At 42.7% G+C, this 15,502-nt stretch overlaps 1 protein-coding gene across 1 annotated transcript in view; it reads right to left on the reverse strand.

Annotated features, from left to right (window-relative positions):
- Nucleotides 1–693: 693 nt before the first annotated feature.
- Nucleotides 694–15,502, reverse strand: part of ZSWIM5 (zinc finger SWIM-type containing 5) — a 221,294-nt gene continuing 206,485 nt past the window's right edge. The window contains exons 12-14 of the mRNA XM_059135338.1: nt 4,878–5,041; nt 4,309–4,390; nt 694–3,588 (exon numbers count right to left, since the gene is read on the reverse strand). Coding sequence (XP_058991321.1) covers nt 2,726–3,588; nt 4,309–4,390; nt 4,878–5,041 — 1,109 coding nt within the window. The 3' untranslated portion in view covers nt 694–2,725. The remainder of the gene's footprint in view (nt 3,589–4,308; nt 4,391–4,877; nt 5,042–15,502) is intronic.

The raw sequence follows: 15,502 nt of genomic DNA on the forward strand, positions 1-15,502 counted from the left end.
AGGGCCCTCACTACCATTTTGCTCTCACCTCTCCGAGCCTGAGGGCTAGGTAGGATTGGGTAAAGCTTCTTAGCAGCTGAAGCTGTGACATTTGCAGAGTAATGGGGTCCCCACAGCATACGAGGCCAAATTGACAGAGCTTTGTGTCTGGGGATGGAAGGGGGTGTAGGTCAGAGAGGGACACAGAAATTGCTAGAATATTTTAGAGAGTCCCCTTGAGGAAGATGGAATCTAGGTGAGCAGGGAGAAGCTTGAGAGGACTTCAGCTTTGACACCAAAAGATGGTGGGGGAAGAGGGTGTGGACATAAAGACTCAGGGTTAGGGTGCTTAGGAGTAGAGACAGACTTGCATCTTTGAGGGGAGAAGGCCTTTGAAGCAAAAAGGCCTTATTGCACTCAGGGTTGCTCTGCATTCTTTTCTGAGTATACCCTCCAATTTTCTCAGGACCTTGGTGTTTCTGCCCATCGTAGTGGTACCTACTTCCTGGGACAAGGTCTGAAGTGCCTGTGAGCTCTGGAGAGGGGAGTGGTGTGTCAGGAAATTCTTCATTTGTCATTCCACATCTCCTTAGACCACTAGGGACCCACTGTACTAGAGGCGCAACCAATTCCTTGTTCCAGCCTAGGGCAATGCAGAAGAGAAAGAAGAGCCCCATTTATTGAGAGAACACAATTCTGATTTTAGAAAAATGGTATTTTCTGTGATCCATGATTTATTCATAGAAAAGCACTGTGAGTTCACATACTTGCTAAAAAACGGCAATCGTGATACAGAAATGGGAGTGGCTTCTTTTTTCTTTCTTTCTAACCAACCTATTGGGCTGAGAGGTTGTAGGGGCCCATGGCTGGATAGTAAGATTTAAGTAGCCACAGACAGCAAAAACGACTTACTGGTTAGTGTGAAGGGGCGAAAAAAGTGACATTTTGTCAAAGAAAGGAACATAAAGCAGAGAGGTCCTTAGTTAACACTCTAGCTATACCACCCCTTCCCTATCACACCCCACCCCCCACTTGGGAACTAAAACATGAAACAGTAAACACCAAGACACACTGGCATCCAGATGACTCTTCTGAAAGCCCATGCTACCTGCTATAACAATTCCAGGCTGAGCACAGGGGTCAGGAAGGTAGCAGGAATAGAATACACTGTGGAGGTCAGCTAGGGCTAAGACAGGCATTGCCTACTAGGGGTAGAAACTACTCAGAAAGGGAAAGGCCAAATGCATTCCAGCCCCAGCCTCCAAAACAGTGACCAGTGGGCAGGCAGAGGAAGCTTGAGGTAGAAAGGCAAGGGAAGAAAGCAAGTACAGGGCAAGAAGAGAACTGGAGCTGAAGGAGTCACTCTTAGGGCAGACGGAGACTAGTGCTTAAGAGCTTGCTGAGAAAGCGGTGAGTAAGGGAGGCAAAGAGATGGGGAACGTGTCCAGCGAGTGAGTGAGATGAGGAATGGGGAAGAGAGATCTGGCAAAAAAAGAAAGGGACACATTCATGCAGATTCTGAAACATAAATTCACACATACTTATATGTCAAAATATCCAGTTACACATATAAAGACAGACCAAAGGAGAGCAAGCATACACACACACACACACACGTTCATACACATGCATCTGTGCGCGCCCCCCCCACTGAACATGCATTGACAGACAGGCGTACACACACAGGTATGTATGTGTACATGTTCACAAATGTGTATACCCTCACACACAACTCACAGTCCAGCACACAGACAATGTACTGACACACAAACCCGACAGACACACATAAGTACATGTGCAAGACAGGTATGCACAGATCTATGCACAGAGACACACGTGCTTAGCCATACAGATATGTATACACACATACATAGTTTGAGATAAAACCAGACACTCTCTAACACAAAGGTGACCAGAGTAGATTAACGTTAATGAGCTCAGTGGCCTCCCAGACCTTTACCTCCCCCTGCACTTACTTCTCAGGAGCTCAACAGGTTCTTAGAGAGGCTGTGTGTGGCAGGAGTGAGAGCTTCACTGTCCTTGAGGCTTCATGAGGCAAGAGTCTAAGTCCAGTCCTGGCCCTGGCCCTCTCCCACCACTGGGCTATATAGATGCCCTGTGTCTGCAGGCTGGGGTTTCTGCATAGACTAGACCTGGGATTTATTCTAACCGGTCATTGTATTCCCCACCACCCCCACTCTTCCACTGCAAACTGTATATATTCTGCAAGGGAAACCTGAGAAATGGTTGTGTCTCCTCAGAAAACAAGCCTATCTTCCCACCCACAGCTACTTCAAGTACCCATCAAATTAGAACCAGAATTATAAATAGTTACAACTTTACAGTGTAATTGGCAACACATATACTATAGTATTTACAGTACCATAAATGCTTCTGTTTCTCTGGTTAAGCGATCCCTGAGACGGAACAGTGTTCTGTGTTTGCCAAGGGAGAGCGGGCCAATGCCCAGGACACGCAGGATATAGGGGCGTGAGGTGGCATGTTGTGGGGTTTCTGATCGATCTGCAGGGCCCAGCTCCTTCAGGAAGAGTGGGCTGTAGTGAGAACTCTGCCAAGGAAGGCATATTGGCTAGAGTTGGACTCTCCCATGCTTAGCCCTGTGGTGCTTTGGCTTCAGCCACAGGCGCTCAGAGTCCTCTCAGGGTGGTCAAATGTTTCAGTGTCCTTGGCCTGACCTGTGGTACCTGGGAGCCCAGGCTGCCCTGGCAGTGAGTTGTTTGCTTTCTCAGCCAAAGCGCTCTCGAACCAGCAGCATCAGCTTCTTCTTGCCCTTGTAGATTTGTTTGAGGTTGTCGATGAACTGGGCAAACTGCAGGTGACCGTCCTGGGGCAGCAGGAAGGTCTCCCGAGCCTTGCTCAGAAACTCGATGAACTCTCCGTAGTGGCGAGGGCTGATGTGTGTCAGGCGTGAGTGTGTAGTGTTGATATAGGCATTGATGGTGGCATCCAGCAACTGGCGCAGTGGAGCTTTGTCAGTTGACATGAGCTTTCCAGAGCTGCGGCGGCCTGGGATGCCCGCCAGGCCGGGGGCCGTCACTGTACAGCGCCGCAAGATGTCTGAAAGCACTGTGGCGCAGTGCACACTCTTCACCACCAGGGGGATGAGGGCTGCCAGCTCGTTCTTGCCCAGAGAGTGGCTCAGGGCACACGCCCAGAGCACATCATTGATGGCTGGATGGGTATCCTGGTTGTAGGCCAGGTTGAGATGGCTCATGGCCAGGGAGGCCAACTTGAAGGCACGTAGCGGGTAGCCACGGAGCTCCATGTAGCGGGCAATGGTGAACAGTTGTGAATGTGTCATGCCGCTGGTGGCAGCATCAATGGCGATCTGGTAGGCTGCCTCAAAGGCGATGTGGTCTTTCTCACAGAGTGTAAGGGCTGACAGGGCACAGCTCTGGGGATCCTTCATGGCACACTGTAGGGCCAGCGTGCGAGCACAGCTAGCCAGCTCCTCCCGCTGTGGATAGTCAAGACTGAGGCGCAGGATAGTGGTGTGGGATACAGCTGTGGCAGCCACAATGCTAGTAGCTTCGGTGGGGGTGAAGAGTGTGTACCAGCTCTGCAAAATGCTCACCAGGGCCCGCACACCTGTCAGGGAGAGCCTGAGCTCAGCTGTGGCCATCCGGGTCCCAATCCAGGTCTGCCCAGATGACTGACCCTTTGGGGGTCAGAACTTGGCCTGCAGAGATGAGTTATCCCTCCTCCTCAGCAGCTTTGAGATGATCTGAGGCAAACCAAGGAGCATCCCGGATGGCCAGACCTTGTTTGGGGTCTCTTCCTTCCCCTTCCTTCCCCAAGTCAGAGGGTCAAAGATTTCTGCAGGTGCTCTTAGCCCCTCACAAGGATGGAGCAGCAGAGCCTATGGTAGTCATAGATCTGCCTGGGGGTTCTAACTGAAGTGGGACCTCTTAGGGTAGAGTCTCATGCTGGGACTTTGGGTTTTAGTTGGGGTCCTGAGACTCCAAGTCGTTTGGGGTTTTTTTTAGAAGCACAGGCAGGGACTGGGACCAAACCACTGGGCCAACTACCTCCCAAGGGTGCACTTGTATACTGGTGGCCGAAAACTCAATCTCTCAAATGTGTCTCTGATTGGAGGGTCAAAGTGCTGCTGACATCAGGGTATGGTCCAAGCAGTAAGGGCAGAGCTTGGGCTAGGTAAATAAAGGCCATCTTTCCTGTCAGCAGCGCCATGCTTTCCCAGGCCATCAGTAAATGGAATATGAGAGCTCTAAGGATTCACTGTCTTGTTCCAAGAGTAGGGCCTAAGAACTCCTTTCCCTGGGGATTAGAGGGAAGTGGGAGACTCACCCACTTCTGTAGCACATGTCACCAACCACCGCACCATCTCCCGGCGCCTCCAGTTAAGAGTTGATAAGGTCATCCTCATCACCTGAGCAAAAAAGAGGCATTTCCACTTGGCTAAGCGTAACTGTTGGACTTCTACATCCCCACATTCCCTTACCATCCATTTATGCAACAAGTGTCTATTGGTGCTTTAAACAGCCATCTCTGATAAGTACAGACAGGTTTGTTTAATTTCTGCCCACCCCTCCCACCAATCAGATAGAAGACTTCTCTGATGACCTGTAACGAAGTCCTGACTGTCACACCTTATTATTGACTTGACTTGGGAGGAATGGGGAGGGGTGGAGAGAAAATGGGGACCCGATGGAACCTAAAGCTACATTGCTTCTGGCCTTCACTTCAAAATGGAGCTCAATTTGGAGATCCTTACCTAGAAGCCTAGTCGAAAAGTTGTGTTCTGGGGACACAGAAAGAACCGGGCTTAGCTGGTTCATGCCCAGTGCCTCTTATCTTCTACCGATGATCACTACGCCAGAAGCCTAAAGCAAGGATAACCTATTCCTCCTCCATACCTGTAACCCCAGCTCCAGGGCCACGTTGAGCAGGGTGCTGTCGGTACTACTATCTGTGGGAGTGGCAATCTTGAATGCATCTTGGGCCAGTTTGAAGATGAGAGAGGAAGAATGGATGTGCTTCTGTATTGCTTCCAGAATTGTTCGGAGCCTCAGAGTATCCCCTATAGGTGCAGAGAGAAGGGGCAGTGACAGGTCTTCTTTAAAGTCTCCCTGAATAGTCTACTGATCACATAGATACTGGCTGAACTGGCTGCTATCAATTCACTGAATAATTCTGAATGCTACCATCCCTTTTGGGTAGACAATCTCTGTCTCCACTAAACCCAATGAAGACTACTTCACCAGGCACCCACATGAATTCACTTCTCACCACCTGTTCATCTGCCTCTACTCTTCACCTTCTTCCCCTTAACTCCTTAAGTGCCAGAAATAATTTTTATGAACACCTGATTTTTGAGAGTTACTTATACAGGACACAGGAAGCCACATTATTATCAAGAAATATGCTAATTCCACTGTCTGCCTCTCACTGCAGCTCCTTATGCTGTACCTTTCATCCCTGTGTTATGTTCATTCTGTAACTGGAGGCATGTACCTCCCATTTCCCTCTACCCATTTTGCTCATCCCCTTACTTCCCTCCTCTCTGGCAATCACCAGTTTGTTTTCTGTATTTATAGGTCTGTTTCTGCTTTTTGTTTATTCATTTGTTGTTTAGACTCCACATATAAGTGAAATCATATGGTAGATTTTTGTTTGTACAGATTTTAAATTTTGCATAGAATCTTTAATTCTTAAGGTGAATAATGTATGGGCCACAAATTAGGATGTTTTATGGAAGCAGATTAAAATTATGTGCAACATGAAGCAGGCCCCCTGCTGAGCAGAGAACCCGATGCGGGACTCGATCCCAGGACCCTGAGATCATGACCTGAGCCGAAGGCAGCGGCCTAATCCACTGAGCCACCCAGGCGCCCCTATCCCCTACATTAAAAAAAATATATATATATATATATTTTATTTATTTGAGAGAGACAATGAGAGAGAGCATGAGGGAGGAGAACAGAGGGAGAAGCAGACTTCCCATGGAGCTGGGAGCCTGATGCGGGACTCAATTCCGGGACTCCAGGATCATGACCTGAGCTGAAGGCAGTCGCTTAACCAACTGAGCCACCCAGGAGCCCCATCCCCTACATTCTGATCATTTGTTATTTTAATTTTCATTTAGTTCAAAATATTAAAAAATTTCCCAAGATTTCTTCTTTGACCTATGTGCAGTTTAGAAGTATGCTGTTTGAGCTCCATGTACTTAGGAATTTTCCAGTTATTTCTTTTTATTATTATTATGTTAGTCACAATACAGTACATCATTAGTTCTTGATGTAATTAGTGTTTCATGAGTCATTGTTTGCATAAAACACCCAGTGCTCCATGCAATACGTGCCCTCACGGGCTAACCTATTCCCCCACCTCCCTCCCCTCTAAGACCCTCAGACTGTTTCCTGGAAACAATCCAGTATTCTTCCTGTTATTGATTTCTAGTTTAATTCCACTGTGGGCTGAGAGCATACTTTGTATGATTTCTTTTAAATTACTTAGGTGTGTTTTATGGTCCAGAATGTGGTCTGTCTTGGTGAGTGTTCCATGTGAGTTTGAGAAGAATGTATATTCTGTTCTTTGATGAAGTATACTATAAATGTTAATTGGACCCAGTTCATTAATATTGCAATTTAGTTCAAGTATATCCTGATTTTCTGCCTGCTAGATTTATCAATTACTAATAGAAGAATGTTGAATTCTCCAACTATAATAGTGGATTTGTCTATTTCTCTTGACTATATCAGTTTTTGTTTCACATATTTTGGTGTTCTGTTGTTAAATGCATATTCATTAAGGATTATTTTGTCTTCTTGGAATAACCCTCTTCATCCCTGTAATTTTCCATGTTTTGAAATTTATACATATGCATATACTCCAGCTTTCTTTTGATTTGTGTTAGCATGGTATACCTTTCTCCACATTTTGTTGTTGTTGAAGAAATTGTGTTTAAGAAATATTTAAGAAATATTTTTAAAGGTGAAAATAACAAACTGGCATGCTTTCCTGGGAGAGTATCTTTTCCAGACTCTTCCTGCTTTCAGTGTGGCTAGTCTGGCAGTGAGACTATAGGGTGTGGAAATTGAGGGCCAGAGTGTTGATATTCTGTTGGTTTAAAGCCCTGGCCTCTATTTTTTTTTTTTTTTTTTAAAGAGAGACAGCACAGAAGTAGGCGGAGGGGGAGAGGAAGAAAATCTCCAGTAAGTTCTATGCTCAGCACAGAGCCTGATGTAGGTCTTGATCCCATGACGATGAGATCCTAACTGGAGCCAAAATCAAGAGACAGACGCTTAACTGACTGAGGCATCCAGGCACCTGTGGCCTTTGTTTTTAGTGAGAAATATTTGAAAAGTAAAGCATATAGGCTCAGTCATAGAGAAATATATTCCTAAAGGTACTGAGATAAAAATGAAGCCCAGTGATGTTCACTGTTTGTACTTTTGTTTGAGTCTTTTTGCTTGTTCTAGCACTCTTTCTTAGGGAGTGCTAATTCATTTAACTATCTATCTAGCTATCTAATTTGTGGTTAACATATATAGTCAAATTGCCATTTTAACCATTTTTAAGTGTACAACTGAATGGTGCTCATCATATTCAAAATGTTGTGTAAATATTACCACTATTTGTAAAATTTTTAATTTTTTCTTTTTGACAGAGAGAGAGAGAGATATCTCGCAAGTAGGCAGAGAGGCAGGCAGAGAGAAAGGGGGAAGCAGGCTCTCCACCAAGCAGAGAGCCTGATGCGGGATTCGATCCCAAGACCCTGAGATCATGACTTGAGCTGAAGGCAGAGGCTCAACCCACTGAGCCACCCAGGCACCCCTGTAAAATTTTTTAATCACCCCAAACAGAAGCCCCTGTAAAACTCTAATCTACTTTCTGTCTTTATTAATTTGCCTGTTTTAACTATTTTCATGTAATCATATATTTAAAATTTTGTATCTGTATTATTTGACTTAGCATGTCTTCAGACATCCCCCAGGTTGTAGCATATTATCAGAATGTCATTTCTTTTCATGACTTAATATTCCATTGTGTGTATATACCACATTTTATTTATCTGTTTGTAAGCTGACAGACACTTGGGTTGTTTCCAATTTTTTGGCTGTTACGAATAATGTTGCAATGAACACTGATGTGTAAATATCTGTTTGAGTCCCTCTTTTTCATTCCTTCGGGTATATACCTAGAAATGGAATAACTGGGTTATATGGTAATTCTATCTAAAATTTTCAGGAACATGTGTACCTGGCTGACTTGGTCACTGGAGCCTGTGACTCCTGCTCTTGGGGTCATGAGTTCAGGCCCCACACTGGGTGAAGAGCTTACATTAAAGAAAAAAAAATTAGAGGCGCCTGGGTGACTCAGTTGGTTAAGCATCTGCCTCCGACACAGGTCGTGATCTCAGGGTTCTGGGATTGATCCCTGCATTGGGCTCCCTGTTTGTGGGAAGCCTGTTTTCCCTCTCTCCCTCCCAACCGCCCCCCCCCCCCATTCAATGCTCTCTTGCTCTCTCAAATAAATAAATAAAATCTTAAAAAAAAAAAAAAAAGGTAAAATTTCCAGGAACAAACTATTTTCCACAACAGCTGTACCACTTTACATTCTCACTGGCAATGTACAATTCAATTTCTCCACATCCTTGCCAACACTTTATTATTATTATTTTTTTATAAAAGCCATCCTAGTGGGCATGAAGTAGTATCTCACTGTGGTATTGATTTGCATTTCCTTAATGACTAATGATGTTGAGTACCTTTTCATTTGCTTATTACTTATATATCTCCTTTGGAGAAATGTTTTTTCAAATCTTTTGCCCATTTAAAAATGGGTTGTCTTTCTGTTGTTGAGTTGTAGTTCTTTATAGATTTGTATATTAAGCCCTTATCAGGTATATGATTTACATATATTTTCTTCCATCCTGTAGGTTGTCTTTTTAGTTTCCTGACAATATTCATTAAAAGCTTTTAATTTTTTTCAACACTTTACTTTTAAGTCACCTCGACATACAAGGTGGGGCTCGAACTTATAACCCTGAGATCGAGTCACATGCTCCACCAATCAAGGCAGTCAGACACCCCCAAAAGCTTTTAATTTTGGTGAGGTAGAACTTATTTTTTTCCTTTGCTGTTCATCCTTTGGTGTCATATTTAAGAATTCACTGACAAGTCTGAGGTCATAAAGATTTATCCCTATATTTTCTTCTATGAAGTTTATGGCTTTAGCTCTTTTACTTAGGTCCTTCCCTTTACTTTTAGTCTGTGTCTATATATATACTTTCATTATCATTTGTTTCCATGATTTTTTTCAATTCTTCTTTAATTTCCCAGTTGACCCATTCATTCTTTAGAAGGATGCTGTTTAGTCTCCATGTATTTGGGTTCTTTCCAAACTTCCTCTTGTGGTTGAGTTCTAGCTTCAGAGCATTGTGGTCTAAAAATATGCAGGGAATGATCCCAATCTTTTGATACCGGTTGAGTCCTGATTTAGGACCGAGGATGTGATCTATTCTGGAGAATGTTCCATGTGCACTAGAGAAGAATGTGTATTCTGTTGCTTTGGGATGAAATGTTCTGAATATATCTGTGAGGTCCATCTGGTCCAGTGTGTCATTTAAGGCTTTTATTTCCTTGCTGATCTTTTGCTTGGATGATCTGTCCATTTCAGTGAGGGGAGTGTTAAAGTCCCCTACTATTATTGTATTATTGTTGATGTGTTTCTTTGATTTTGTTATTAATTGGTTTATATAGTTGGCTGCTCCCACGCTGGGGGCATAGATATTTAAAATTGTTAGATCTTCTTGTTGGACAGACCCTTTGAGTATGATATAGTGTCCTTCCTCATCTCTTATTATAGTCTTTGGCTTAAAATCTAATTGATCTGATATAAGGATTGCCACTCCTGCTTTCTTATGATGTCCATTAGCATGGTAAATTCTTTTCCACCCCCTCACTTTAAATCTGGAGGTGTCTTCGGGCTTAAAATGAGTTTCTTGGAGGCAACATATAGATGGGTTTTGTTTTTTTATCCATTCTGATACCCTATGTCTTTTGATTGTGGCATTTAGCCCATTAACATTCAGGGTAACTATTGAGAGATAGGAATTTAGTGCCACTTTATTGCCTGTAAGGTGACTGTTACTGTATATTGTCTCTGCTCCTTACTGATCTACCACTTGTAGGCTCTCTCTTTGCTTAGAGGACCCCTTTCAATATTTCCTGTAGAGCTGGTTTGGTGTTTGCAAATTCTTTCAGTTTTTATTTGTCCTGGAAGCTTTTAATCTTTCCTTCTATTTTCAATGATAGCCTAGCTGGATATAGTATTCTTGGCTGCATGTTTTTCTCGTTTAGTGCTCTGAAAATATCATGCCAGCTCTTTCTGGCCTGCCAGGTCTCTGTGGATAAGTCAGCTGCCAATCTAATATTTTTACCATTGTATGTTACAGACTTCTTTTCCCGGGCTGCTTTCAGGATTTTCTCTTTGTCACTGAGACTTGTAAATTTTACTATTAGGTGACGGGGTGTGGGCCTATTCTTATTGATTTTGAGGGGCTTTCTCTGAACCTCATGAATTTTTATGTTCGTTCCCTTTGCCATATTGAGGAAATTCTTCCCAATAATTCTCTCCAGTATACCTTCTGCTCCCCTCTCTCTTTCTTCTTCTTCTGGAATCCCAATTATTCTAATGTTGTTTTGTCTTATGGTGTTACTTATCTCTCAAATTCTCCCCTCGTGGTCCAGTAGCTGTTTGCCCCTCTTTTGCTCAGCTTCTTTATTCTCTGTCATTTGGTCTTCTTTATCACTAATTCTTTCTTCTGCCTCATTTATCCTAGCAGTGAGAGCCTCCATTTTTTATTGCACCTCATTAATAGCTTTTTAAAAATTTCAACTTGGTTAGATTTTAGTTCTTTTATTTCTCCAGAAAGGGCTTTTATATCTCCCAAGAGGTTTTCTCTAATATCTCCCATGCCTTTTTCGAGCCCGGCTAGAACCTTGAGAATTGTCATTCTGAACTCTAGATCTGACATATTACCAATGTCTGTATTGATTAGGTCTCTAGCCTTCGGTACTGCCTCTTGTTCTTTTTTTTTTGTGGTGAATTTTTCCGCCTTGTCATTTTGTCCAGATAAGAGTATATGAAGGAGCAAGTAAAATACTAAAAGGGTGGTAACAACCCCAGGAAAATATGCTTTAACCAAATAAGAAGAGATCCCAAATCGTGAGGGGGGGAGAAAGGGGATAAAAAGAGGTTCAAAAATAAAGAAAGAAAAAAAGAAAAAAAAAAGAATTAAAAAAAAAGAAAACGAATAAAAAATATATAAAAAAGAAAAAATACATATATTAGATAAACTAGTTAAAAAACGTTAAAAAAGAAAAGGGTAAAAGTTCAAAAAAATTTTAGCAGAAGAAGAGAGAAAAAAAATGAAAAAGAAAAAAATTAAATTAACTGCAAGACTGAAAAAATCACAGGGAGAAAGCCATGAGTTCCGTGCTTTGCTTTCTCCTCCTCTGGAATTCTGCTGTTCTCCTTGGTATTGAAACCGCACTCCTTGGTAGGTGAACTTGGTCTTGCCTGGATTTCTTGTTGATCTTCTGGTGTAGTGATTCTCAAGTGTCTTTGCCCCGGGCGGAATTGCACCGCCCTTACCAGGGGCCGCTTGGGTTTGCTCTCAGGAGCTTTTGTTCCCTGAGCGCTTTCCGTAGAGTTTCGGAGGACGGGAATACAAATGGCGGCCTCCTTGTGTCCGGCCCGGAGGACCCGAGAGCTTGGAGCCCCACTCCTCAGTGCGCCCTCAGAGAACAGCGCCCAGTTACTCCTGTCTGCCTGACCTCCGGCTGCGCTCTGAGCTCACCGAGACTGCGACCGGTTCAAGGTAATACCGAGCTGTGATCTTACTGTCGGCTCTGTCTCTGTAGCCGGCTTTCTCGTTCCAATACCCTCAAGCTCTGCGACACTCAGACACCCCCGATCCTTCTGTGACCCTGCGGGACCTGAGGCCACGCTGACCCCGCGTGGGCTTCGCCCCCGTTTAGCCTCTGGAGCGATGTCCCTCAGCGGAACAGACTTTTAAAAGTCCTGATTTTGTTATAGCAGCAATGTCCACAATAGCCAAACTATGGAAAGAACCTAGATGTCCATCAACAGATGAATGGATCAAGAAGATGTGGTATATATACACAATGGAATACTATGCAGCCATCAAAAGAAATGAAATCTTGCCATTTGCAACAACGTGGATGGAACTAGAGCGTATCATGCTTAGCGAAATAAGTCAAGCAGAGAAAGACAACTATCATATGATCTCCCTGATATGAGGAAGTGGTGATGCAACATGGAGGCTTAAATGGGTAGAAGAATAAATGAAACAAGATGGGATTGGGAGGGAGACAAACCATAAGTGACTCTTAATCTCACAAAACAAACTGAGGGTTGCCGGGGGGAGGGGGTTGGGGAGAAGGGGGTGGGATTATGGACATTGGGGAGGGTATGTGATTTGGTGAGTGCTGTGAAGTGTGTAAACCTGGTGATTCACAGACCTGGGGATAAAAATATATGTTTATAAAAAATATATGTTTATAAAAAATAAAAAATTAAAAAAAAAAAAAACAAGGTACAATTCAAAGCAGAAAACATAAGCAAGACAAAGAAATGCACTTTCTAATCCTAAAGACTAATTCTCAAGGAAGTTATGACAGTTATGAATAAATATTGTACCTAATAACATAATAGCATCTTTCTTAAAGCAAAAAACAAGAGCTACATGGAGAAATATGTAGAAGTACCTTAATACTAGGAGACTAATTCAATTCTCTCAGCCTAAGGCAAATTATATGGACCAAAAAAAAAAAAAAAAAAAGAAAGAAAGAAAGAAAGAAAATAAAAATGAAGTAAAGAAGACCCATACTACATAATCAGTACAGTGGTAGATCCGACAAATACACACCAAATTCAATATGTATTAGTAGAATATGCCATTTTTACCAGTGCCATCTAACAGTCACGAAAATTGACTTTATCAATGGATGAAAAGTGAACTTTGATAAATTCGAGAAGTATAAATAATACAGATTTCATTCTCTGAAAATAATACAACAAGGATGGGTATTAATAAAAAAATAAAGTCAGAAAATGAAGTTGCCCCATAAAAAAAAAAAAAAAAAAAAAAAAAAAAGTCCTGATTTTGTGCTCCGTTGCTCCGCCGCTTGCCGGGAGCCGGCCCCTCCCCCCGGGGTCTATCTTCCCGTCGCTTTGGATTCACTTCTCCGCCGGTCCTACCTTTCAGAAAGTGGTTGTTTTTCTGTTTCCAGAATTGCTGTTCTTCTTCTCTTCGATCTGCCGATGGATTTGCAGGTGTTTGCAATCTTTAGATAAGCTATCTAGCTGATCTCCTGCTAGCCGATGTAGTCTCAGCCTGCTACTTCTCTGCCATCTTGACTCCTCCCTCTGTGTCTATATATATATATATATATATATATTTAAAGTTTTTAATTTATTTGACAAAGAGACAGATCACAAGTAGGCAGAGAGGCAGTCAGAGAGAGAGGGGGAAGCAGGCTCCCCGCTGAGCAGAGAGCCCAATGCGTGACTCTGATCCTGTGTCTTTATATTTAAACCGGTTTCTTGCAGACAACAGTTTCTATTAAAGATTTTTATATATTTTTTAAGATTTATCCATGGGGAAAAAAATGGGGAGCCTGGGTGGCTCAGTGGCTTAAAGCTTCTGTCTTCAGCTCAGATCATGATCCCAGGATCTTGGGATTGAACCCTGCATCGGGCTCTCTGCTCAGCAGGGAGCCTGCTTCCTCCCCTCTCTCTGTCTGCTTCTCTGCCTACTTGTGATCTCTGTCTGTCAAATATAATAAATAAATAAATAAATAAGACTTATCCATGGGGAAAGGTAGGGACAGAGAGAAAGGGAGAGAACTCTCAAGCAGGCTCCCTGCTGAGCATGGAGCCTGACCCAGGGCTGGATCCTAGCACACTGAGATCATGACCCAAGTGGAAATCAAGAGTTGGATGCTCAACTGACTGAGCCACCCAGGAGCTCCAGTCTCTATCTTTTATTTATTTATAAAAAGATTTTATTTATTTATTTGACAGAGAGAGAGTGCACAAGTGGGCAGAGAAGCAGCGGGGGGTGGGGTGGGGGGGAGCAGGCCCCACCGAGCAGAGAGCCCAATGCAGGGCTTGATCCCAGGACCCTGGGAGGGATCATGACCTGAATTGAAGGCAGAGGCCTAGGCACCACTCCAGTCTCTATCTTTTAATTGGCATATTTAGACCATAACATTTAAAGTGATTACTGATATAGTTGGAATAATATCTACCATATTTATTAACTATTTTCTATTCATACTTGTTCTTTTTTTTTTTCATTTTTGTCTTTTTTTAAGATTTTATTTATTTACTCGACAGAGAGATAGAGAGAGAGCACAAGTAGGCAGAGAGGAAGGTGGAAGGGAGAAGCAGGCTTCCCACTGAGTGGGGAGCCCCATGCAGGGCTCTATCCCAGGACTCTGAGATCATGACCTGAGCCAAGGCAGCCACTTTAACCAACTAAGCCACCCAGGTACCCCCTTTTTTAAAAAATCTGCTCCCTTTTTGGCCATCTCTGGCTTACACTGATCTCTTTTTATTTAATTTTCTCTCTTATCAATTATACTTCTCTCAAAAATTCTTTTAGCATTTGCCCTAGAGTTGCAGTATACATTTACAATGAATCTAAGTTCAGTTTTAAATAACTGTTTTAAATCATAAGATGCCTTATAATAGTATTCTCAATTTTTTCCTTTCCTTCTGTAACATCATTGCTGTCATTCATTTCACTTATCTTTAGGCTATAATTACTCAATATATTGCTACTATTATTTAAAATTTCTTAAAAGTTTGTTTGTTTGTTTTTTATAGGGAGGAAGAGAGAGAGAATATCTTAAGCAGGTTCCACGTCCATCATGGAGCCAGAAGCAGCACTCGACCTCACAACCTTGAGATCATGACCCAAGCTGAAATCAAGAGTTGGATGCTTAACTGAGCTAACCATGTGCCCCTAAAATTTTATTTTTATGTAATCTCTACACCCAACATAGGGCTCAAACTTACAAACCCGAGATCAAGAGTCACATGTATCAACTGAGCCAGCCAGGTGCCCCTGCTATTATTATTTTACTTTAAACAAGCAGTTTTCTATTAGTTTAAGTAAGAATTTAAAAAAAAAAGCCCAAAGGTTTTATTTTACCTTTATTTGTCTCTTTTCTAACATTCTTCCTTTCTTTATGTAGATCTGAGTTTTACATCTCTATTATTTTCCTTTTCTCTGAAGGACTTCTTTTTTGTTTATAAGTTTTTTTTTTCTTTAAAGATTTTATTTATTTATTTGATAGACAGAGATCACCAGTAGTCAGAAAGGCAGGCAGAGAGAGAGAGAGGAGGAAGCAGGTTCCCTGCTGAGCAGAGACCCCAATGCGGGGCTTGATCCCAGGACCCTGAGACCATGACCTGAGCCAAAGGCAGAGGCTTTAACCCACTG

Source organism: Mustela lutreola, chromosome 10 (genome assembly GCF_030435805.1).
Source record: "Mustela lutreola isolate mMusLut2 chromosome 10, mMusLut2.pri, whole genome shotgun sequence".
Lineage (NCBI taxonomy): Eukaryota > Metazoa > Chordata > Mammalia > Carnivora > Mustelidae > Mustela > Mustela lutreola.